Here is a 24,908-nt window from a genome sequence, read left to right on the forward strand (position 1 = left end):
GGGGCTAGGGCGGGGCTCCTCCCGTCCTCTTTTTTGCTTGCTGAAATATGGTAACCCTACTCTACATTGCAAGCTCTCTGTGCAGGCCCTTCATTTCCCTCACCTTGGAAAGCTCGCCTGCAATGCTGTGCACAAATGTGAAATAAGAATAAATTCCGTATAAAAAACTAAGTGAGGAAGCTGTCAAGGTTCATAGAATTATACAATATCAGGGTTGGAAGGGACCTCAGGAGGTCATCTAGTCCAACCCCCTGCTCAAAGCAGGACCACTAAATCATCCCAGCCAGGGCTTTGTCAAGCCTGACCTTAAAACCTCTAAGGAAGGAGATTCCACCACCTCCCTAGGTAACCCATTCCAGTGCTTCACCACCCTCTTAGTAAAATAGTGTTTCCTAATATCCAACCTAGACCTCCCCCATTGCAACTTGAGACCATTGCTCCTTGTTCTGTCATCTGCCACCACTGAGAACAGTCTAGATCCATCCTCTTTGGAACCCCCTTTCAGGTAGTTGAAAGCAGCTATCAAATCCCCCCTCATTCTTCTCTTCTGAAGACTAAACAATCCCAGTTCCCTCAGCCTCTCCTCATAAGTCATGTGCTCCAGCCCCCTAATCATTTTTGTTGTCCTCTGCTGGACTCTTTCCAATTTTTCCACATCCTTCTTGTAGTGTGGGGCCCAAAACTGGACACAGTACTCCAGATGAGGCCTCACCAATGTCGAATAGAGGGGAACGATCACATCCCTCGATCTGCTGGCAATGCCCCTACTTATACAGCCCAAAATGCTGTTAGCCTTCTTGGCAACAAGGGCACACTGTTGACTCATATCCAGCTTCTCGTCCACTGTAACCCCTAGGTCCTTTTCTGCAGAACTGCTTCCTAGCCATTCGGTCCCTAGTCTGTAACAGTGAATGGGATTTTCCATCCTAAGTGCAGGACTCTGCACTTGTCCTTGTTGAACCTCATCAGGTTTCTTTTGGCCCAATCTTCTAATTTGTCTAGGTCCCTCTGTATCCTATCCCTACCCTCCAGCGTATCTACCACTCCTCCCAGTTTAGTGTCATCTGCAAACTTGCTGAGAGTGCAGTCCATGCCATCCTCCAGATAATTAATGAAGATATTGAACAAAACCGGCCCCAGGACCGACCCTTGGGGCACTCCGCTTGAAACCGGCTGCCAACTAGACATGGAGACATTGATCACTACCCGTTGAGCCCGACAATCTAGCCAGCTTTCTATCCACCTTATACTCCATTCATCCAGCCCATACTTCTTTAACTTGCTGGCAAGAATACTGTTCCAAACAGAACCATTGAAAATTCAAGAAAATGCTGCCATAAAGCTCCGTGTTCTGCCTTAACGCTGCCCTCTTGTGTGTATGCTGGATTCACAGAGTTTAAAGCCAGAGGGGACCACTAGCGCCTGTGGTCTGACCTCCTGTATAGTACAGGCCATCACGTTTCACCCCGTTGCCCCTGTATAGGGCCCAATCGTTTGTGTTTGGCTGAAGCATCTTCCAGAAAGTCGTCCAGTTTGGATTAGAAGACACCAAGAAACAGAATCCACCACTTCCTTTCCAAACTGGTTCCAACAGTTAATCCCCCTCATTGTTAAGTATTTGTGCCTTATTTCCAATTTGGATTTGTCTGGCTTTAACTTCCAGCCCCTGAGTCTTGCTCTGCCTTTCTCTCTAAAGAATTGCAATACCAGCTTTCATTACAGGGCCACAGATGATGTTTTCCGGGGATCTTACCTCATTCAGTGCACAGGATAAATGGTGCAAAATACAATCCTTGCGCTGCGAAGTGTGGCCCTAGTGGCTGTGGCTGATGTCTGTTGGGCACATATAACTGACTGGAGCGGTCAGGAGAGCACACAGCGTGTGTGGAAGGGCAGCAGCGGGTGGGGAGTGGGTAAGCTGTGGAGAGGAGCAGGGTTTCCTTGTGATGCTGGCTAAGGGTCACCTGTCCTGAAGAACCAAGGCTCAGATTATGATAACGTTACACTGTTTACAAGGCTGTTCAGTCCCAAGTGCCATGAAGTTTGGATACCAGGGCCAGCCGGGCCCCCAGGTGCAGGAACAGACTGGCTCAGAGCCCCTCCAATGGGAACAGAAACCAGGTCAGTCCTCCTGCCAAGGGAACAGAGACTCCTCCTGCATTCCCCTTTATTTCTGCCTGTCCCTTTAGTCCCCATGGCCCAGGATGTTTCCGTTCAGCGCGTTCATGCACATACCTTGTTGGCCAATGACAGACAGGGGTGCAGATCTCGATCGGGCCGCTCGAGTTTGACAATAGTGACAAAGCCGGAGCCGGTGTGCTCGTCCTCACTGGTGTTACACAGAGACAGCGGGTGGAACTGTGGGCACAAAGGAGGAGGGAACTCAGATCTCATTGAGCACAATGGGCGTGTCGGTTTTTATTTTAAACAGTGGCCATCCTGCTAGGTCTAGGTAGTGTGCGGATCCCTAAGCTGACATGCAAGGAGCTGAGCAGAGTCAGGCAATTAGTCCAGTGACCAGGTGGGATTTACACACTGTGGCGTACCCCTGCCCACAACCAGTACACCAGGCCATGCCCGCCGATCTCAGCCATTGCACAGCGTATGGGAAGAGGGTCTCCATCAGCCAGGAGCCAAGCCCAGGGGGGTGCAGGTGCCTTTGCAGATCAGGTCTCACTTAGAAACTCCTTCACAAAGCAGCAAACTCCAGTGCATTGCCCAGTGCAGCGAGAGCTGGGCTAATGAAGCCTGAGGTAGGGCAGGAGCCTGCTGCTCTTCAAGCTTCGCACTCACTAACCAGCCTTTGCTGTTTGGCCGGAGTTGGAGGCAACGCTTAAGTGGGGCGAGTGTCCAAGAGCGGCAGTGGGGGCGGGGGATGAGTAGAAAAGCACTGGTTACCATGCCCTGGTGAGTCAGCTCAAGGGGTCCCACAGCAGGAACTCGAACGCCCGGCTCAATCCCCTACAGGCAGGGCATGCTCTGATTGGAACCGTTCATCCAAAGGTCCCAACATGCTTTGCCACTCTCAGTTCTTCCAACCACCCACTCCCCAGGAACCAGGTCGCTATCATCACCCCATGTTACAGAGGCAGGTAGTGGCTTGTCCAAAGTCACAGAGTCAGTGGCAGAGCCAAGGGTAGAACCCAGGAGTCCTGATGGCTGGTTCCCCCTACTCTGACCACTAGACCACTCTGCCTCTTAGATTAATGGCTTTTAACTGTTCTGGAGCATGTGAATAAAATCGCATGGAGGCAGCCTCCCTCCCTCCCCAGTCCTGGACCCAAAGCCACACAGACCACATGTATAAAGGCAAATTGCCTTTGAGTTTGCAACCGCGTCAGTCACTGAGGCAAAACCGCTAGAGACCCACTGGGACCAACTCCATCCCTGATATGCAGACTGCAGCTACAGACAACTCCCGGTGCGAATTAGCCTCGTGAGAGGATGCAAGTCACTGGTGCCTCTGTGGCTTGGTGGGCTCCCACCTGCATAGTCGCCACAGAAACCCAGTGCTTGTTATCCAGCCGTGCAGGAACAGGGACATGAAGGGGGTGTAAGGAACAGAAGGGCACAGCTGGAACTGCTGGGGCAGGCACAGCTGCATGCATTCTGGGGCCATAAGGCATGGGGCCAACTCACAACAGCCTATTGTCTGAGATGCACATCCTGCCTCTTGCCTGGCCAGAGTTATGTGCGACAGGGGCCTGTTTCCCACTCAAACTCGCTGTACCACCCTTCATGTGTCTGGGATCCAGCCAGGCCACCCAGGGCGCTCAGTTTCGTGTCTGGCCACCTATGAATCAAGCCATTTTTTCTCATAATGACATCCCAGGAGGGCTCTTCTCAGGTCACTTGTTGCTGAGAGTAGAAAGGAAGGATGGTCTTGTGGTAAAGAAATTGACTAAATTCAATCCTTGGCTTTACTACAGCCTTCCCGTGACCTTGGGCAAGCAATCCTATCTCGCTGCACCTCAGCTCCCTGTCTGTGAAATCCTGCCCCATCCCCGGGTGTTGTGTCGGTAAATTATTGTGGGAGAGGTGCTTAGTTGTTATGAAATAAGAAAAGTGTCTAAATATGTAGGCTACTGGAGAATAAAAGCTTTTTTAGCACACTGGAGTAAGGGAAATAAGTGGGAGAGTTCAGTGAACCACAAAGAATGAGGATGATTATGAACTTGGGCAAGATTCTCAGACCTGAGGGAAGGTTGCCAACCCTCCAGAATTGTCCTGGAGTGTCCAGGAATTAAAGATTCATCTTTAATTAAAGATTATGTCATGTGATAAAACCTCCAGGAATACATCCAACCAAAATTGACAACCCTACCTGGAGTGTCAATATAGCTGCATGCAAAGAAGCTTGTGTGATCCACAGCAAATTCTGCTGCAAGGGCCTTGCCCTCTGTGGCATTCAGTGCTGCAGATTCTGCAAACTTAAAAGTAGGAGGATGAATCCTGGCCCTGTACACTGCTGTAACCAGCCAGCTGGGGGAGAGTGCCCCAGCCCAGGCACTGCCTCTCCCCCATGCAAGATACAAGCCCTCATGCGGGGGGCATATTGGGGATGGAGCTAGAGGCAGAAGTGGATGGCGGCATAGACAGTACATGCTCTACTCTGGCCAGAGAAGTTGCCATAACTTGCAACTTGCCTGACGGCTGTTGATGTCTGAGCCTTTAGGTGAGTGGTTTTCAAACTTTTTTTCTGGGGACCCAGTTGAAGAATATTGTTGATGCCCACGACCCAACATAGCTGGGGGTGAGGGGTTCAGAGTGTGGGAGGGGCTCTGGGCTGGGGCCGGGGATGAGGGATTTGGGGTGCAGGAAGGGGTTCCAGGTTTGGGGGGCTCAGGGCTGGGGCAGGTGATTGGGGTGAGGACTTACCTCCGGTGGCTCCTGGTCAGTGGCACAGCCAGGGTGCAGAGGCAGACTTCCCGCCTGTCCTGGCACCGCGGACTGCGCTGCGCCCCGGAAGTGGCCAGCAGCAGGTCCGGCTCCTAGGCGGAGGTGAGCAAGCGGCTTTGCACGACTCTCACCCACAGGCACCGCCCCCCCCAGTTCCCCAGAGCCGGTGCTCAGGGCAGGGGGCAGCGTGCAGAGTCCCATGGCCACCCTGCCTAGAAGCTGGACCCGCTGCTGGCTGCTTCCGGGGCACAGCTCAGTGTCGAAACAGGTAGGCACTAGCCTGCCTTAGCCAGGCAGCACCACCAATGGGACTTTTAACGTCCTGGTCGGCGGTGCTGACCAGAGCAGCCCAGTGCCTGACAGACCATGACCCAGTACTGGGTCACAACCCGAAGTTTGAAAAATGCTGCTTTAGGTTACACCAAGATCATTTTCAAGCTTTTCTCGGCAACCAGGAGGGCTGCTAGAAATGTACATTTTAATGAAAGCTGAGATTCCCACACAATTAACCAACTCTAGATCTTGGGCCTTTAAGAAGAATACCAAATATTGGGACACTCACAAAAAAAAAAAAAATCACCGGAGTTGGCAACACTGGGGACATAATAAAAAGATGTAATAATTAATGGTGTAGAGATGATAGATTGAGGGCACATAATGAGAACAAGGGGAGCATTCGATAATATTGAAAGGCAGCAAATTCAAAACTGAGAAAAGGAAATACTTTTTCACACAATACATAATTAAACTGTGGAACTCACTGCCACAGGAAGTTATTGAAGCCAAGAATTTAGCAAGATTCAAAGGACTAGACGTGTATCGGTATTACAAGAGCATCCAGAGTCACAATAGTTAATGCTAAAAGAAAAGTTTTGGAAGAAAGAGAACCCCAGGAGATACACCCTTCTGGTTCAGGGCTGATGCCGATCTCAGACTTTGAGGGATCAGGATGACATTCATGGGTACAGAGTATTCCGCAGCTGCCACTGTGGGGTTTCTGTGGCTTCCTCTGAAGCACAGTGCTGGCCACTGTCAGCCAAAGGGCACTGGATTAGATGGACCTCAGTTGTGAGGCAGGCTTGGAATTCCTGTGTTCCTACAAAATGGGAGTGAGACTTTGCCAGCGGAGAGTGCAGTGGGGAAAATTCCTAGAGTAAGGAAACAAGGAATGAAAAATAAAAGAGAAACAACTGTGAGCATCTGCTGCAGCCCACAAAACTGGTGGAGAAAGAACAAAGCAGACCTGCACCAGCTCGCCCAGTGCAGCAATCCCTGCTGTGCTCATGGATCACAACAGAATGAAACCAGCATCCCTGCCACCCCAAACTCTGGAAGGACATGATCAAAGCCAACCATATAATGAAAAGGAAATAAATTACAGTCATCCAGGCCCCTAACTTACACCTCTCCTGATGGAGAGCTCTCAATCCCCTCCCTCCCCGAGGCCTCCTATCCCAACCAGGACTCTTTCACTCCCCCAGGGCTTTGCCTTCCTCTCCCTCCTATGTTAAGGATACAAAAAAACAAAAAACAAACCCCAAAACCTACATTTTTGATTGACGATTTAATTATTTGCTCCTAGAAAACTTGCCAATGCATTCGATTAGTTCCATGTGCTGCCACCTGATTCCTCATCCCTGCCTCTCCAGGTCACCCTCCTCCTGGCATCCTCCCCCTCCTCCACCACGAGGCTCTTCAGCCTCCCATTCAAAGCCCTGCAGAACACCGCCCCTAGCGACTTACTGGCTTTGCTCGCGTTTCACCTGGCCCCCTCTGCCAGCCTGGAATGCCCCATTTCCTTACACCATGCCCCCGAGCTCGCTGGAGCAGGGACTGGGTCTGTCCTGCACCCAGTATGACGGCCCCACCTGGCAGGGCTTCTGACAGCTTCCCTCAGCTAATAAAATAAAATAATAGTCAGCATCAATCATCATCACCTGGGCTGCCCAAAGAATCACCTAAAGCCGCACACGATAGTCTAGGTCACACAGCCACACCCTGGGTGTGATGCTACAGCACTCAGATAGGTAAAGGGCTGGTTAGAGGGCTGGAATGTAGGGTGTCCCTCCTGGAGGCTCAGGAGGAGGGGAGTTTCATGGGGCTCAGTATTGAGACAGGCCCATTGTACCATTTTTATTAATGATTTAAACAAGCTACCTTCATTTCTAGGCGACTTTGAGACTGGTGGGGGATAGGGTGCCAAGGGCACTGTGGTGATGGGGTACCTGAACCAGCTATGAAAGGTAAAATACTACAGCAGAGGTTTTCAAATTGTGGGGCGCGCCCCCTTACAGGGACATGGAGGAACATTCAGGGGGCCTTGCGGCGATGCCAGGTGGCTCGTGCCAGGCTCGCACGGTGGAGCTGAGGCCAGCTCCCATGGGGGGCAGGGAGGGAGTGTCACCTCCACCCCCTGACTCACCTCAGCCTTGGGCCTCCCAGATCCTAAACCTGCTGGGCTGCCAGCACTGATTCGGGAAACCCAGAGGCCTGCTTGTTTGTGTCCCAACCTGCCTTGCCTGGATGGGCCCAGCCCCAGGGGAGGAACAGTACAGGCTTAGTAAGAGCCAGGCCAAACTTTCTCTTGCCCTTGAGAGAGGCTCGTGCAGTGGCGGGTGGCTGTGGGGGGGCTCCCTGAGCAGGAGCATTGCCAGAGGAGGCCTACAGTCCCTTTGCACTGGGCTACTGTGCAGTGAGGGTTTCCCTGCTTGGTGTTTAGCTCTGTAAGATCCACATGGCACTAATCACCCCCAGCCCCAGACTAGACAGGGCTGGGCCTTTCCCCAGAATGCCGGCCCAGCAGCGCTGGGCTTCACTCTTTGTTTCTTTTGGGAGGTAGGGAGCACAAGCCCTTCATGCCTCTGTGATACCCTTGTTCAGGCCAGGAGTGGCCCAGCCCCACTGCTGCACTGGGCCTGGTGATGCTAGCAAGGGCTAGGAAACCAACTATGACCCCAGGAAATGCAGAAGATTGTCCCTGGGGCTGGTGGGGCCCTGGGACCAGAATGCTGGGGGGAGAGGCCTGGAGTTCCTCTCTTCCCTGAGGGCAAGCAGCCAACCCCTTGACTGACTCAGCCCCTCAGGGACAGCAGCGACCTGGCTTCCAGGGTAGTGGGAGGTAGGGGGCTGCTGGAGCCCAGCACTCTGCTGTGTGGGTCAGTGACTGTGACTGCAGCGCTTGTATGGCCCATTGTTATGGGAGTCCCCTGGGGCCTTGCACCATGTCCCCACCAGGCCTGTCCAAAGCTCGCTGTGGCCTGATCTGTTCTTCCAGCCCCTAGCTCCTGGGTGCTGTAGCATGCAGGTGTTTCCATAACCCGCCTGGGCCAAGAGCCACGTGGCTGCTTTGTTACAAACCAGTGCAGCAAAAAACACTGGGCAGTTCAGGATCCCAGCTATCCTGGACATGCTCAGATCTGATCACTGAAACCATTGCACTTATCTGGCCCATTCTCTGGAACCTAATGGAAAACGAGGGGCCCTGTAAACTGAGCTGCCGTGTCCATCCCTGGGCCTGGGGGCTGACACAGCTTATGTGCGAGCTAGAGAGAACTCCAGGGGAGGTTCACTTCATGCACGAGTGCTTCTTTGCTATGTGTGGCTTGTATAATTGTGCATGAGACCCTGTGATGAGAACGAGATGTAAGTGAGATCCGAAGGAGTGCGGCAGCCTCTGGCTCTGGGTGAAATGAGCCTATCCACTCCTGTATTATTGCTCTCTGCTCGGAGCTGCCACGCTCGGAACGTAACAAGGTAAAGTTCCCTGCTGAAGCTCAACGGCTCCCTTATCGGTCCTCTAAACCTTGTAGAATAAGGGCAACATTCTGCTCTCAGTCACCCACGTGTGAATCTAGTGCCCCCCACTAAAATACATTTCCCCACTGGGGTCACCAAAATCAGAGCTTGGCCCTTTGATCATACTGTTATAGTCATCAATAAAGTGTAATGAATGAATTTCTATGTACTAATCTACGGGAGACTGTCCTTGAGAGTCAATGTACTTTAGGTGGAGGACTTGGGGGAGCTGAGAAAATTAACAAGTAGTTATTGTTCTTAGTCCAGTCTCCATGGTAACAATGATAAAATCTTTTCCCCTTTATTTTGGAATGCCAGCCCCCAATCTTGGAAGAGGCCTGTGATGGCAAGTTGTTTTGCACCTTGCTTTGCTGTGCCCATGAAGCCTGTTGCAATGAATATTGTGATAGAAAACTTGTACTGATTTGTATGAATAAGAGTATTGCTAACCTCAAGCATTCAAAAATCATGAGTTAGATCCCCCCAAAATTATGAGATTGCCTTAAAAATCAAGAGGATAAGTGTGGGGTAATTTAAGTGTAGAGTAACTATATTACTTCATTCTCCATCATCCTTAGCACCCTGCAAATACATCATGGGGGTGCACAAACCATCACTGCTGTCCCTGGATCCTGCCCCAACAGTGATAGGTGCATTTTCTGATTGCATGTAACGTTCCTGCAATCCAACAGTGCCTTAATTCCGCTCCTGGTGAATCGGTTCACCTTTCATCTCGCACACATTATGCAGTGCACAGCAGAGCACAATAATGCAGCTGGTATTCACAACACTGGCATCCAAATGGTTCTGAAGGTAGCAGCATCTTGACTTCAACCTTCCAAATGCGCATTCCACCTGACCATCGTACAGCTACTGAGCATGTAACTGAACCTTCTTTGCCAGCCTCTGAAGTCAGGGAATGGTTTCACAAACCATATGTAATGATGGGGGGGTAGTTGGGGGGGGGGGGAGTGTGAGCTCTCCCTCTCCACCAGACTTTGACCCAGAGCCCTTTGAGAGCTGTCAGTGATCTGACAGCCAGGGTTGCTTGAGGCCACCCTCCCTGGACAGCTTCCTATCACTCCCCCCATCCTGCGATTGTCCCAACATCACCGTCTGGGACTAGGCAGCATGAAGGGTGTCTGCTCACCACAAAGCACCTTCTGGCTGCTGCCTGTACCAGGGTAGTGCTCTCTCTCTCTCTCTCTCCCCCCACCCCCGTGGCACAGCCCCCCTCCTGGGACAGCTCAGTCCTAAGACTGTCCCCTGCTTCTCTCTCAGGCTGTCCCTGCAGCAGGTCCTCCCTTTCCTCAGAAAAGGACCTTTGGACAGTGTGGCAAAGCTCTGTCCTGGTCTCCGTGGGTCCCACATTTCCTGGCAGATTTTGCTAGCCTCAGAGGCTCACTGTGACCCTCCACATAGCCCTTCTCTCTCTAGAGACAAGGGTCACAGCCTACTGAGCCATTTTCATCATAAGCCAGCGAGGAAGGTGAGGAGAAGCTATCCTCCCTTGCAGTCTCTGTCTCTCAATCTCAGTGATTAATCAGGGGGATAAAGAGGGGAGCCCAGGCCCACCCTCTACTCCAGGCTCCAGCCCAGGGACCCTAATAATAGCAGCTATGGTAGCTGACCTTTTAGAAACAAGACACATACAATTCCCTGGGCTACTTCCCCACAGCAGCCCCCACTTCCTCAAGCTCCACTTCCCCCTTACCTCAGGGCCTCCTTCCTTGTGCCTGATATGGTGTGTACTGCTCAGTCTCTCCAACAGCGCAACTTCCTCCCACAGCTCCTGACATGCACACCTCCCTGACTAACTGGGAGGCTTTTAACTAGTTTCAGCCAGCCCCTGATTGGCTTCAGGTGTCCCAATCAACCTAGCTGTCTCCACTGCTTTCTGGAAGGATCTTAATTGGCCCCAGCTGTCTTGATTAACCTGGAGCAACTGCCATTTGGTTACCATGGTACCAGGGATTTGTTTAGCCTGGGGCTAACATACCTGTTCCTCACTACTTTACTATAGCCATCTGGCCTGGCCCCATCACAGCAGTTATCTAGGGGACAGATTCGATTTGATTCAATTCGATTCGATTCGGCTCGGCTCGGCTCGGCTCGGCTCTGCTCTCTTCCCTGGTCTGCCCTAAGTGAGCTGCTCCCCTGCCTTTTAACTCCTCTTCCAGTTGGTGCATTTCCTACAGGTGTGGCAGGGTGGGGCTGGCTGGGCCCAGAGCAGTTCCTTAACCCCTTGTTACCCAGTGTGGGGATTGTACACCCCATCACACCATGGCAGAAGGGGATACGTGAGGTCCCCTAGAACAGTGGTTCTCAACCAGCGGTATGCGTAACCCAGGGGTACTCAGAGGTCTTCCAGCATCAACTCATCTAGATATTTGCCTAGTTTTACAACAGGCTACATAAAAAGCACTAGTTACGTCAGTACAAACTAAAATTCCATACAGACAATGACTTGTTTATGCTGCTGTATAAAATGTAAGTACAATATTTATATTCCAATTGCTTTATTTATTAATTATATGGTAAAAATGAGAAAGTAAGCATTTTTTCAGTAACAGTGTGCTGTGACACTTTTTGTATTTTTATGTCTGACTTGTAAGTAAGTAGTTTTTAAGTGAGGTGAAACTTGGGGGTACGCAAGACAAATCCGACTCCTGAAGGGGTACAGTAGTCTGGAAAGGTTGAGAGTCACTGCCCTAGAATAACTGTGGAGACAGATTCCATTTGTAACACTGTCATCAAGAGGCAGTAAGGTCCCTGCTTGTTCATGGAGGTGAAGTTCTGATCTTTGAAAAAAACCTGACATAAGAACATAACATAAGAACATAAGAATGGCCCTACTGGGTCAGACCAAAGGTCCATCCAGCCTAGTATCCTGTCTACCGACAGTGGCCAGTGCCAGGTGCCCCAGAGGAAATTAACAGAACAGGTAATCATTCCCAATCGCTCATTCCCAGCTTCTGGCAAACAGAGGCTAGGGACACCATTCCTGCCCATCCTGGCTAATAGCCATTGATGGACCTATCCTCCATGAATTTATCTAGTTCTTTTTTGAACCCTGTTATGGTCTTGGCCTTCACAACATCCTCTGGCAAGGAGTTCCACAGGTTGACTGTGCGTTGTGTGAAGAAATACTTCCTTTTATTTGTTTTAAACCTGCTGCCTATTAATTTCATTTGATGACCCCTAGTTCTTGTGTTATGAGAAGTAGTAAACAACACTTCCTTATCTACTTTCTCTACACCAGTCATGATTTTATAGACTTCAATCATATCTCTCCTTAGTCGTCTCTTTTCCAAGCTGGAAAGTCCCAGTCTTATTAATCTCTCCTCATACGGAAGCTGTTCCATCCCCCTAATCATTTTTGTTGCCCTTTTCTGAACCTTTTCCAATTCCAATTTTTTGAAATGGGGTGACCACATCTGCACACAGTATTCAAGATGTGGGCGTACCATGGATTTATATAGAGGCAACATGATATTTTCTGTTCACCATGCACCTTGCCAGTACATCCCACATTGGTGCCCCTGTACCCGCCTCTGTGGTTGACCAAAGCCTGCATAATGATGGAGTATTAGCCTTTATAGTTTGTACTCATTTGCTCCTTTTGGAGAAAAAGTTATGGGTACGTAAGTCCCATCAATAACCCCAGTGCAGTTTTGAAAGCCCAGTCTCTCAAAGCTGGCACTTATTTCAGTAGCATTGTTTATGCCCACCACTTTCGGGTAAACCACAGTCCTGACCTCCTTGCAAACTTCCAATACCTGAACCCCCACAGTTGACTTGCCAACAACATACTGGTTTGCCATGGACTGGTAGCAGTCTGGAATAGCCAGCTTCCAGATGGCTATAGCAACCTGCTTATGGACTGGTATGGCTTCCCTCATGTGTGTCCTGGTGCTGAAAGGTCAGTGCATAGTGCTCACACAGGTCCAGGAACATCTGCTTCTTCAGGCAAAAGTTCTGGAGCATCTGTTGGTCATCCCAGGTCCACAGAACAATGTGATCCCACCAGTCTGTGCTTGTGGCCCTGCTCCAGGAGCTGCTACCTATGGAGAGTCTGCAGCACTGGCAGCAGGCATCCGCTGCATCAACTGGGCTGTGGATGCCATGGCTGTACTCTCCTCTCAGAGCTGCCTTCAACAGGACAAATACCGAAATCTCCACCAGCACCTCGCAGATGCTCTGTCTGAATCCTGAAATAGCAAGGAACCTGTGACCAGTGCTGGAGCCACGGTGCTGACTCCTGTTGCAGGGAATATGCAAAATGGCTCAGCTGGATGTGTTGGTGGGCTAAGAGCACTTCAGGCAAGTGCCATGGGAGGGACAGACAAGTTCTCCCACAATACATCACAAATCAAGCTCTGGAGCTAGTAAGGGTGCTAAGAATCCTGGGATACGCTCCCCAGAAGCCAAAGCTTCTGACACGTCTGCATACTACAGTATGGATGTGCTAGCACAGGTATGAGGCGTCCATAGCAATACATTGTGCGTACTCACAGGTGAACCTTACAAAGAACAGGTTTGGAAGTGTGGGTCACATGGACTCAGGTTTACTACACAGTGTAGACAGACCCTGGGGGCAAGGTTAGAGGGCTGGTTCCACCACAGGCTATGCTGAATTCCTGAGAGGCGAGCACATTTCTGGGATTGCTCAGGAGCTGTGATCAGCTGGTAGGGCTGCTTGGAAGCTCTTTGGGGCAGGGTCTGTCTCTTTGTTCTGTGTGCATCTAATGCTCAGCACAATGGGGCCCTGAGCCTGTCTGGGCCTCCTTGGCTTACCACATGATTAATAATTGCAAGTTGCTTCACCAGCTCCCAAAGGGGCTGGGTGTGTGAGTGAAATGCTAGCAGTGGAGTGAGAGGGGTGATGTAAGAATCCAGCCAGGAAGCCAAGAGGGCAGTTGTTGTGGGATTAATGGTTAGGATAATGCAGAGACCCTCATTTTTATTCTATATTGTGAGGGGCCAGTTGTGGGTCTGTTTGTCCCTGTGGTCTGGCTAAGCTCCCTTGCCAAGCAAAGGCGCTTTGCACAGAAAATTTCTGCTGTTGGTCTGTCCCTGTCCTGCCGGGTGGCTGCTGGCACAGAGGGTGTGCCTGGCACACTAGTCAGAGCAAGTTAATATGAGAGCACCAACAGGGCCGGCTTTAAGGCGATTCAGCCGATTCCCCGGAATCGGGCCCTGCGCCCCTAAGAGGGCTCCGCAACGTCCCGAAGGAGCTGCCGCCGGAGTCCTGCCACTGTCGGCGGCGGCAACTCAATCGTTGCCGCTGTCTTTGGCGGCATTTTGGCGGCGGGTCCTTCCTCCTCGGCAGCGATTGAGCTGCTGCCGAAGACAGCGGTGGGACTTCGGCAGCATCTCCTTTGAATCGGGCCCCGCGGTGCCTAAAGCCGGCCCTGAGCACCAACAGCAGCAAAACAGCAGGAGTACTGGCCAAGCTCAGAGCCCCTATTCCCACTGAAGCCTATTCATGTGAGTACCTACGCACTGATGTGTGTCAGAAAATCTACAGCTGACCCTAAATGGACTGATTGGCTCCGAACTAAACCACGGGTGGAATTAGTGGAATGGAACTAGCCAAATCCCCAAATGAAATGAGCAGAGGCTAAACCTGCTGCCAGGTAGCCACTGGTGCAGAGTCCCAGAACGTGATTTGCACCTTTTCTGACCACCCCTCTGCCTCGCTCTCGGAGCAAGCAATGGCCACCATTCAGGACGGCAGGAGCAGAGATGTGGCCGATGGGCCCATCCCCCGTCCCAGGCAGAGCCTATGATTTTCTTTTAGAAGCAGGTTTTCCCACAGAGCTCAGCATGTCGGGGTCGAGTGGACGGTGGGTCTCCGACACTTCTGAAAATCTGGTCCTTATAATCTTGAGTGAGACAAAAACTGGGCAGAACCAGTTCTTGGCTAGTGAGCCCCAGAATCCACTCGCCGGGGAAAAGCTTGGACCCATGCTCAGGACCTCGCACCATCTCAGTGAAAGCTCAGCCAGGGAACTTTCTAGGCTGGGCCTGGGTATGTCCCCTGGCTGCGGCCAGAGAAGGCTTTGGCAGGTACCATGGCTTAACTGGCTAAAGCACTTGTCTAGTAAACAGAAAATCATGGGTTCAACTCCCAGTGGTGCCTTGTTGTGGCTTCTGTCTCCTCTGCTCACATTTTTGGGGGGAGGGATAGCTCAGTGGTTTGAGCATTGGCCTGCTAAACCCAGGGTTGTGAGTTCAATCCTTGAGAGGGCCACTTAGGGATCTGGGGTAAAAATCTGTCTGGGGATTGGTCCTGCTTTGAGCAGGGGGTTGGACTAGATGACCTCCTGAGGTCCCTTCCAACCCTAATCTTCTATGATTCTATGAAGGCTTAGGGACACCGCCTTTGGATAGGGAAATATAATGGGATACAAGCAGTTTCTCCTCACTTATTCCAGCTTCAGACATGGCTAACGCTCTTGTAATGTACGTGCCCTATCTGGAAACTATTTCAATACGAAATAGGGACTCAGGAAGCTGCCGTGTGGCCAGCCAGAACTCCTCCGTCCGCATGCAGTGGGGAAAGCAGAGCTGGAGGCAGCATCACCCGGAACAGCAGGAGATTTCCACAGAGCTTTGGAAGGGAGATTTGTATTTGATCAGGAGCAGAGGGCTGGCTCAGTGTGTGCAGCCAGGGACTATTTACATTGTCAGATACAGAGCTGGGGCAATCTCCTGTCACTGTCCCCAGTAACTCCTGTCTCTCTGGTCTTCCTGCTGTGATGCCAGAACACCTGGTGGTTTCTTTTCAGAGTGATCAAAGTGGCAGCACCCAAGGATTACAGACCTGCCCAGATCATAGCACTGCAGCTTTCAGGTATTCTAAACACAGCTTTATAATTCCCTTGTGTAACTTACATGTTCGTATAAAGCATTGGTTGCACTCAGGTTCTGCACCAATTTAATTGCATAGTAGCAAAAGCATGCCAGTGAAATAGGGGCAAAACGTCTGTGCAGACAAGGCCTAAGCGAGTTCCTGGCAGCTGTCTAAGGCAGTAGTAATAATCATGGCCGTGTCCTCTTAAAGCAAAGCAAGTTGAGAGGGGCAGAATGGAGAGAGGACCCAGGATCTCCTCAAAAGCAAAGTCCAGTTTCAAGGCAGAAAGGATGCTGGAGTCAAGGTGAATTTGGCAGAACTGGAAATAAGGAGGTGGAACCCTGTGGGAGCCCTCTCCTCACTGCTGGGCTGAGTGCCAACCCCAGCGCCAGCCTTAGCTGAAGGAATTAGAACCCCAATGATTGACGCGTGTCTCTCTAAGGCTAGGTCTACACTACAGCGGGAGGTCGACCTAAGATACGCAACTTCAGCTACGTGAATAACGTAGCTGAAGTGGTGTATTTTAGGTCGACTTACCTGGCTGTGAGGACGGCGGCAAGTCGACCGCTGCCGCGCCGTCGTCGACTCCGCTGCCGCCTCTTGCTGCAGTGGATTTCCGGAGTCGACGGCAGAGTGATCAGGGATCGATTTTATCGCGTCGTCACTAGACGTGATAAGTCGATCCCCGATAGACCGATTGCTACCCACCGATCCGGCGGGTAGTGAAGACGTGCCCTTAGTTACTCTTCTGCTTACACCACCTGAAGAAACACTGCAGCAGGTCCAGCTTAGGACTGGTTGTCTCCTCAATACGTTTCTCCCTGCTGTGTCCACGGGAACTCGCTTCCTCAGACTTCCCCAGTTCTCTGAGCTGTGGCCACAATTGCAGTCTGCCCCAGGAGACATGTGCAAAGCACCTAGGTCAGTGCCTAACTCTCACTAAGCACTTCTCTGCATCTTTAGGTGCCTAAATACCTTAAGGAGTCAACCGTGTGTCATTCAGGCCCTCTGTTGGGTTTTGCCTCAGCCTTCAATAAGGATGATGACATAGCCCATGCAGGCAAAAGTAGGCTGGATGATTGGAATGAGTGTATAGAAATGGAAATTACCACATCAAAGGTGGAAGCAAAGCTCAAAGAGATGTATGCACTCAAGTCAGGGTCACCGGATAATCTCCATCCCAGAACACTGAAAGAACTGGCACATGAGATTGATTAAAATTCCTTGCTACAGGATTTACAATCTATCAAATTAGGAATGGTAATGTGGGCAGAGAATAGCAAAGGTAGTACCTATATATAAGACAGGGGGAAAATGTGATCCAGGCAACTACAGTCTGATCTCAGTAGTATGCAAGGATTTTGAGCAAATTGTGGATGAAAGACCAATTAAAGACATGGAGGTACATGGAAAATGGGAGAAAATGCAACATGGCTTTATCAAAGGTAGATTGTGCCAGACTAACATGAGCTCTTGCTTTGATAAGATAACTGATTCTCTAGATAATGGAAGTACAGTAGATCTAATATAGCTGGACTTCATTAAAACGTTCAACAAGGTACCAAATGGGAAATTATTAATTACACTGAAGAAAATGGGAATTGGGACAGGAACTGTATGGAGGGTAAGGAGCAGGCTGAGAAAGAGAGGGCACTGAGATGTGCTGAAAGGTAAATTACCAGGCCAGAAGGAGGTTGCCAGTGGAGTTCCTCAGGGGCTGGTCTTGGGATCAAGCTTACTTAATCTTTTCAGTAATGGCACAAAAGTAGGAATGTGCCTTGATGCTCTAGCTGGGGATTTCCTGTCTGAACACTCTGAACCTCACCCAGATTTGTCTCCAGGCAGGTGACCTCTCTGGCTCCCCAGCCAGGCAGCGCCTCAAGGAGCTCTTCCTTGGCACCCTCATACGGGGAGTGTTGTGAGACTCAAGCAGTGTGGCTGATTGGTTCTGTGTATAGTGTGGGCAAAGCCCAGTCCCTCACAGCCTTCCTGCCAGCATTTCCCTTCCCACTCTCACGCTGCTCCGTGTGGAGACGCACAGGTAGGCCCAGATTCTCCAAAGGGCTCCGGGGCATCCAGAGACTTTGGACAATACCTGACACCTTCTAGTCCAAAAACTAAGCCTGTTCACCAAGGTGAAACACACCCTCCACCCGCACCAAAGCCATGCCCCCTGCATTTCAGAAGACCGAACCAGCTGTGTCCTGCCAATTTCGTATAACGTAGCCCCCCAATCTCTCCCTCCTACTAATCCCCCCCATCTCATCAAACTAATGCAATCACCCAGTGGGTGTTGGAATTTAACTGCCAGAAGGCTGTACCTACAGAGACTGATGTGAACCAGGAGGCCCCAGTGTCCAGGCCAATGCCCAAGAGAGAGGCCAAACTCAGCTGAAGGGGAGGGTGTTGGGATTCCTGCAAGGGTGCTCTTCCTCAGCCCTGCCTGGGGGCTCCATCTATCATGCCAGTCTCCACCTGGTCGATATGAGATGTCTGATAAATGTGTCCCCCGCCTCATCATCCCATTCCCTTTCTGGCTGCTGGGAGGGAGAAGGAGCATTTCCTCTCTGCTCCAGCTCTCGCCCCACAGTCTCCTGGCCTCTGAGGCTGGGTGGAGGGTCTTTGCTAAGGTACTCCTCCCTCAGTATCGGTTTTTGAGCTTGGCTCCTCAGAGACTAGCTCCACTGCCTCCACTGCTGCTCAGAGCCCTCCACACCAGCACCTGAGTCCTGTCTGCTTGCTCTGAACAGCAGCAGTGAAACCAGACATGACTCTGGTCAATGTCCAGTCTGCTGCAGTGTGGAAAGCTGAGTCCCCGAGGAGGCACTAGGTGAGCTGTTGGCAAGCTCAGGCAGACGTCTCTGTGCCACTCACACTCAGTTGCCATTTGCTGGCTTTCTTCACAGCACAAAGGGCTACAAAGGAAAGACTGTAGCCAAGAATGTAACAAAGCTGAGTGCCTCCAGATGCGGACGCCATTCAGATAGAAGAGCTTCCTTCCCCTCACGCAGCCCCAAGGGCAGCGGATGCTGTATGCTCCGTGCTCTGCCTTCGTCAGTTTAGCTGAAGCTGCTGCAGAATTTCCACCAGAGGTCACAGAAATGAGGAACCTCGTCCTAGAGTCTGGGCCCAGTTTACTGACCAGGGCTTCCCCCGCGATCCCTTCCTCATGGACATGCCAGCACTCAGCTATCCCTCCCCTTTATTCCAGCCCATGTCCAAGGCATTGCAGCAATTCTGCACACCCAGGTGGGCTGCACCCACAGGCTGGGCCTGGGAGCCTCTCCTGTGCCAGCAGTTACAGCCGCTTAGTGCGAATGGCATTGTCTGCTGCCCCCTGCCAAGGCTCTGGCTGATAGGGGATCTGCCTGTGTGCTCAGTGGCAGTAGGGGACAGCTATTGAAAATGCCAGGCTGGGGCAGAGGAGTCGCTGGGGCAGGGGAACCTTGGGACAACAAACACAGAAAGCATCCTGCCAACCCCAGAGGGCCCGAAGCAGAAAGTCCAGGCAGCCTGCCAGAGGTGCACTGAGGAGCTAAGCTTCAGGGCTGAGACACCGCTGTGTCAGGCACTTTAGAAATACCTCAGCCCCACCTGACTCATTTATTTCCACCACCTGTTGTGTCTTGTCACTAACCCAGATTGTGAGATCCTTGGAGCCGACAGAGAGAGAACGTCCCTGCTTATGTGCATGCAGCACCAGGGCAGTGAGGCCTGAGCCCTGGCAGAGGTCTCTCACTTGGCTGTGCTGTAAATGTGACTATCACTCAGATTTCCAAAGGGCAGGTGAATGCATTCCCTGCTCCCCAGGCTCCCTTCCAGCAGGGAGCTCACACTGGCCATCTCTGGCTGGGCAAGCCCACCACAAGTCCATGGCAGGAAATGTACAGCAGAACTACATGGCCACAGAGCCATGCTGCTGGTCTACAAGACAACTGGGTGCCTAACTGGCGACACAATTGCATTGTGCACCTGCATGTTGATGTGCCAGACCAGTAAAGCTATTGTGAATACTGACTCGGGCCATGGGCCTGGGGAGAAGGGGGTAGACATCCCTCCAGTCTGTGGGACCTCTCAGGGTAAGTCTACAACCCTGCGGCTGGCCTTGGTCAGCTGACTCAGGTTTGTGGGGTGTGGGTGCTGGGGCTGAAAAATTGCCGTGTGGACATTTGGGCTCAGGCTAATGGGCAGTTTAATTGTGCTGGAGGCATTTGGGCTCGGGTTAGAGCCCGGGCTCTAGGACCCTTTGAGGGGGGAGGGCCCCAGACCTACACAGCAATTTCTAGCGCCATAGTACGCGCCCGACTCAGCTAATCCAGGCTAGTTGCGGCTGTGCTGTGACTTTTATAGCCATGTAGACAAATCCTGAGTGGCACAAGTGGCAAAACTGCAGCCTTTTTCTTTTTGCTGGGTTGGGGTGTTTGATTTAGTGCATGTGCAGAGGTGTGTGTGTGTTTCAGGGCAGGGGTAGGGTTGCCATGCACCCGGTTTTCGACGGGAACGCCTGGTTGAAAAGGGACCCTGGCGTGACAGCGCAGCAGGACTAAGGCAGGCTCCCTGCCTGCCCTGGCTCCGCATGGCTCCCGGAAGCGGCTGGCATGTCCCCTCTCCAACTGATAGGCTCAGGGGCAGCCAGCGAGCTTCGCGCACTGCCCCCGCCCCGAGCGCCGGCTCCCCAGCTCCCATTGGCCGGGAACTGCGGACACCTCTGCCTAGGAGCCGGAGGGGGGACATGCCACCGCTTCCGGAAGCCACCTGAGGTAAGTGCTCCCTGGAACCCATGCCCCACACCCTTTCCCACGCCCCAACCCCCTGCCCCAGCCCTGAGCTCCCTCCTGCACCCAAACTCCCTCCCAGAGCCCGTGCCCTGTACCCCAAACTCCTGCCCCAGCCCTGAGCCCCCTCCTGCACGCCAAACTCCTCATCGCTGGCCCTGCCCCAGAGCCTGCACTCATAGCCGGAGTCCTCATCCCCTCCCGTACCCCAACCCTCTGCCCCAGCCTGAAGCTCCCACACTCCAAACCCCTCATTTCTGGTCCCACCCCAGAGCCCACACCCCCAGCCAGAGCCCTCACCCCCTCCCACACCCTAACCTCCTGCCCCACCCCAGAGCCCCCTTCCACACTGCAAACCCCTCAGTCCCAGACCATAGCCCCCTCCTACACCCCAAACCTCTCATCCCCGGCCCCACCCCAGAGCCCGCACCCCCAGCCCTCACCCCCTCCGGCACCCCAACCCCCTGCCCCAGCCAGGTGAAAATGAGCGAGTGAGCGAGGGTGGGGGATAGTAAGCAATGGAGGGAGGGGGATGGAGTGAGCAGGGGTGGGGCCTCGGGAAAGGAGCGAGACAGGGGGCGGAGTAAGGGTGTTTGGGCAATCAAGAAGTTGGCAACCCTAGGCAGTGGTTGTCCACTGTCCAGTCTCTACCTCAGGTGTTTGTACAGCTCCTGCTCCCATGTAGCTGAGTGTCCCACAGTATTTCTGGGGTTAGGCCTCACCCCACCTGCAAGGCAAGGCAGGGCAGGGCAGGGCTGTTAGCCACACTTTACAGATGGGAGCTCAGGCCCAGAAAGCCATAAGTCTTGTCTCTAGGGAACCTTTGCCCAGTAATACTGATCTAATTATACAGGCCTGGCTATCCCAGAGACACCCCCCCACCATGAGGGCAGGCTAAGTCTGATGTCAGAGTGTCTTCTTTCGGTGTGGGTACCCCCTTCCTCAGTGACATAAACTAAGGCCTCTTATACCAGCGTAAGCATGACCACACAGGAGTTATAACAGCATGGCCTAATTGGCTTAAAGTCACCCAGTAAAGTCTCGCCCCTAGCCAGGATCTGAGTGACTGGTGGCGTCTGGGTCAGGGCAGGGAAAGAAACCCAAAGGAGGCGTGCAGCCTCATCAATGGGCCATTTTCCCCCCTCTGCCCACTGTCAGTAACTGTCGTGTGTCACTCTGCCCTGAAGGACAGCTATAGAAGAAGGGGGCAGGGGTGAGGGACTATTCCAGAAGAGGGGGGCAGAAGAGAGCCCAGGGGAAGAGGTGTGGGACTAGCAGGCTAGTGGCAGTGTTGCTACGAGGTGCTGTGGGATGCGGCCAAAGCACGGGGGCCAGGGAAGCTAGGGCAGGGATAGATGAGCAGGAACAGAGTGAGCAATGGGTCAGCACTAACTGTAAAAAAGAAGAGAAAGGCATGAATTGGGAAGAGGTTTGAGCTGCCTGTCAGTTTTGGAAAGAACGGGAGTTGACATGGCAGAGTTTTAGTCTGAAACTGAAGACAAATTGCTGCTTCCTGCTACTGTTGGGCATGGAGCTCAGCTCACAGGGCATGGGGGTTTGTAAGTTACATGCATCAGGTTTCAAGGCCTGATGTAATAACAAACACACCTTACTCACATCTGAGTCACTGACAAACATGCACTCAGATAACAGGGACATTATTCTTAGAGAGAAACGCTGGAGTTCTACCTCCCAGGGCAAGTGAGAGAGAAAGACTGAAACATCTGCCTCCAGACATCCCCGGCACCTGGGGGGTGGCTTCGGGTGTGAAAACGTTCCACTCTGCTGCTGTGACAGCCCAGGGATGCGTGCACGCACACACACACACACACACACACGCACACATACACTTTGGTGCTTCCAAGGGGGCAGGAGTTGCAGAGGGTTTCATTTGACAATCAACCCCCACGCTGATAAATGCTGCTCCTTTTCTCTTTGTTGGCAAAGGCCTGTGAACAATAGGGAGGAGGAGCTCTTCGCACAGAGGTGGGCAAACTACAGCCCACGGACCATATCCGGCCCACGGGACCATCCTGCCCAGCCCTTGAGCTCCCAGCCAGGGAGGCTAGCCCCCAGCCCCTCCCCTGCTGTCCCCCCTCCCCATGCCCCGGCCTAGCCACCCCGGAGGACCCAGCAAGGCTGTGAGGGGAGGGAGTCATTTCAGGCAGCATGTGGAAAAATACAGGGAATGGCACAGAGGAGCCTCCAGGGGTCACCAGAGAAACATGGGTGGCTGGGAGGGGCCGGCACCTTGGCTTGCTGCAGGCGGGAGTCTGGGCCTGGGGTAACCTCTGCTGAAGCTGCCAGGTGGTGGCTGTGGCGGGGGAGGGGGAACGCATTGTCTGACTCCAGAATCACATCCACCCCCACCACCCAGGCCTGCTTTCCTCGGCCTAAGCCAGGTGCAGAACAAAAGGAAACGGATGATTTAGTTATTGCTCCCGCACAGAAGGTTTGAAGGTCAGTTGTTCAGAGCAGGCTCCATTGTACAGCCAAGCACTGCAGCAGAGCTGGAGCTGCAATCTGCACAGCAGGGGCCATTACAGTCCGGCTGCCTTCGTGCGGAGAGATGAAAGGCTTTTTCTAATGTAATAACTGACGGCCTCTTCAGTGCCGTTTGAACTGTTTACAGACCGAGTTAACGATTACAGGCAATGTGTATCTTGGCTGGCTGCCCAAAATTCCTACCCACCCGTCAGATACTATCAAAGAGCCCTTCACTGCCTGCTTGGAGCCCTTCCAAAGCACCGCACAGAGATGCCGACACAAAAGGAGGAGTGTTCAGTGGGCACTCGGAGGCCCAAGCTAAAAAGTTACAGTGTCAGCTCTGGCCGGGGCCGGGGGTCTGAGCCTGGCTGCCTGAATCACTGGCTCAGGACAGATGGAAACACCTGTGAGGTCACCTCCCCAAGTCAGCCAGCAGGGCCTCGTCCGACAGGCCATTACCTAGAGCTGCCCACCCTGGGCTCCGACCACTTACTGGAGGAGAAGCTCTCAGTGACAGGGTTTCCCGCGCATTCAGCCTAAGCTTCCCCTTTCTCAGTGTAAACTCACTGCTCCCACGCCTACCCTCTGTTACCAGCCTCAGGAATTCCTCTCCCCTCTGGAGCTGACCCATTCGCAAGCAGTGTCCTGCCCCTGCAATTGGACTGCTGTGCATTGTCCAGCTACACTGGCAAGGCTGCTGCATTAGCAGAAGTGGTTACACAGCTTAAAGCCATTCCTGCCTAACACGTTTTCATCACCCTTACGCCTGGTTGTGTGGCCAGGCCTATGGGTAGGGCCCTATCAAATTCACAGTCCATTTTGGTCAATTTCACTGTCAATCTGAAATTTCACAATGTTGTAATTGTAGAGGTCCAGGTCCCAAAAAGAGTTGTGTGAGGGTTGAAAGGTTATGGGGGGGGGGAGGTTTGTGATACTGCTACCCTTACTTCTTCACTGCTGCTGGAGGCGGTGCTGACTTCAAAATTGGGTGGCCAGAGAGCAGCAGCTGCTGGCCGGGAGCCCAGCTCTGAAGGCAGAGCCACTGCCAGCAATAGTGCAGAAGCAAGGGTGGCATGGTATTGTATTGACACTTTTACTTCTGCGCTGCTGCTGGCGGGGCGCTGCCTACGGAGCTGGGCGCCCACCCCCAACAGCTGCCACTCTCTGGCCACCCAGCTCTGAAGGCCGAGCCAAAGTAAGGGTGGCAATACTGTGACCCCCCCTGCAACTCTCTTTTGGGTCAGGACCCCCAATTTGAGAAACTCTGGTCTCCCCCAGGAAAGTGGTATAGTATAGGGTAAAAGCACACAAAAGACCAGATTTCACGGCGGGAGACCAGATTTCACAGTCTGTGACGCGTTTTTCATGGCCGTGAATTTGGTAGGGCCCTACCTATGGGAGATTAGGCAAAACTGTCTCCATCATTACTTGCATCTACAAACTAGTTTAGTCTGGGTTAAAAACCAGGCCCTCGGTCTCTGGGGCAAACTCTGGAAATATTCTGCTGAATTGCAGGGATGGAAGCAAGGACCTGACACAGCTGAATAACACAAAGCCACATTTAGGCAATGCTGAGGCCACACAGTGAACAGCACAGGAAACACCAATGCCAAACCTAAGATTGAACGTTTAAACATAGGGCCCATTCCTTCACCCACTGAAAACCGTGGGAGTTTTGCCACTTACTCTGATGAGAGGTATCAGCCCCTTGTGCTTAGGCATTACTGCACACAGCCAGGAGCACTGACAAGTACTCATATACGAATGTTGGATACAATGCTTCTCCAACTTAGATACAAACATGTAGCATCTTGTAATGCCATTGTGTCACTCCCTGTACTCCAGCTAAACTCACAGAAGACACAATGCAAACCCCTAGAGTCCTCGTGCTACCCCAGTGCAACCCCCTAGAGTCTTCATGCCACCCGGGTGCAAACCCCTAGAGTCTTCGTGCCACCCTGGTACAAAGCCCTAGAGTCTTCGTGCCACCCCGGTGCAAACCCCTAGAGTGCCTCCCTGATGCAATAAAGTCCTTGTGCCGCCCCAGTGCAACCCCTTAGAGTCTTCGTGCCACCCTGGTGCAAATGAGCCCT

The 24,908-nt window shown here is 52.4% G+C and overlaps 1 protein-coding gene across 1 annotated transcript in view; it reads right to left on the minus strand.

Moving 5' to 3' along the window:
- Positions 1 to 24,908, minus strand: part of RNF43 (ring finger protein 43) — a 117,450-nt gene that overhangs the window by 51,114 nt on the left and 41,428 nt on the right. Inside the window, exon 2 of the mRNA XM_026658527.2 lies at positions 2,236 to 2,358. Within this exon, the coding sequence (XP_026514312.1) occupies positions 2,236 to 2,358 (123 nt within the window). The remainder of the gene's footprint in view (positions 1 to 2,235; positions 2,359 to 24,908) is intronic.

Source organism: Terrapene carolina, unplaced genomic scaffold, assembly GCF_002925995.2.
Source record: "Terrapene carolina triunguis isolate 2854851 unplaced genomic scaffold, T_m_triunguis-2.0 Scaffold454, whole genome shotgun sequence".
In the NCBI taxonomy this organism is placed as follows: domain Eukaryota; kingdom Metazoa; phylum Chordata; order Testudines; family Emydidae; genus Terrapene; species Terrapene triunguis.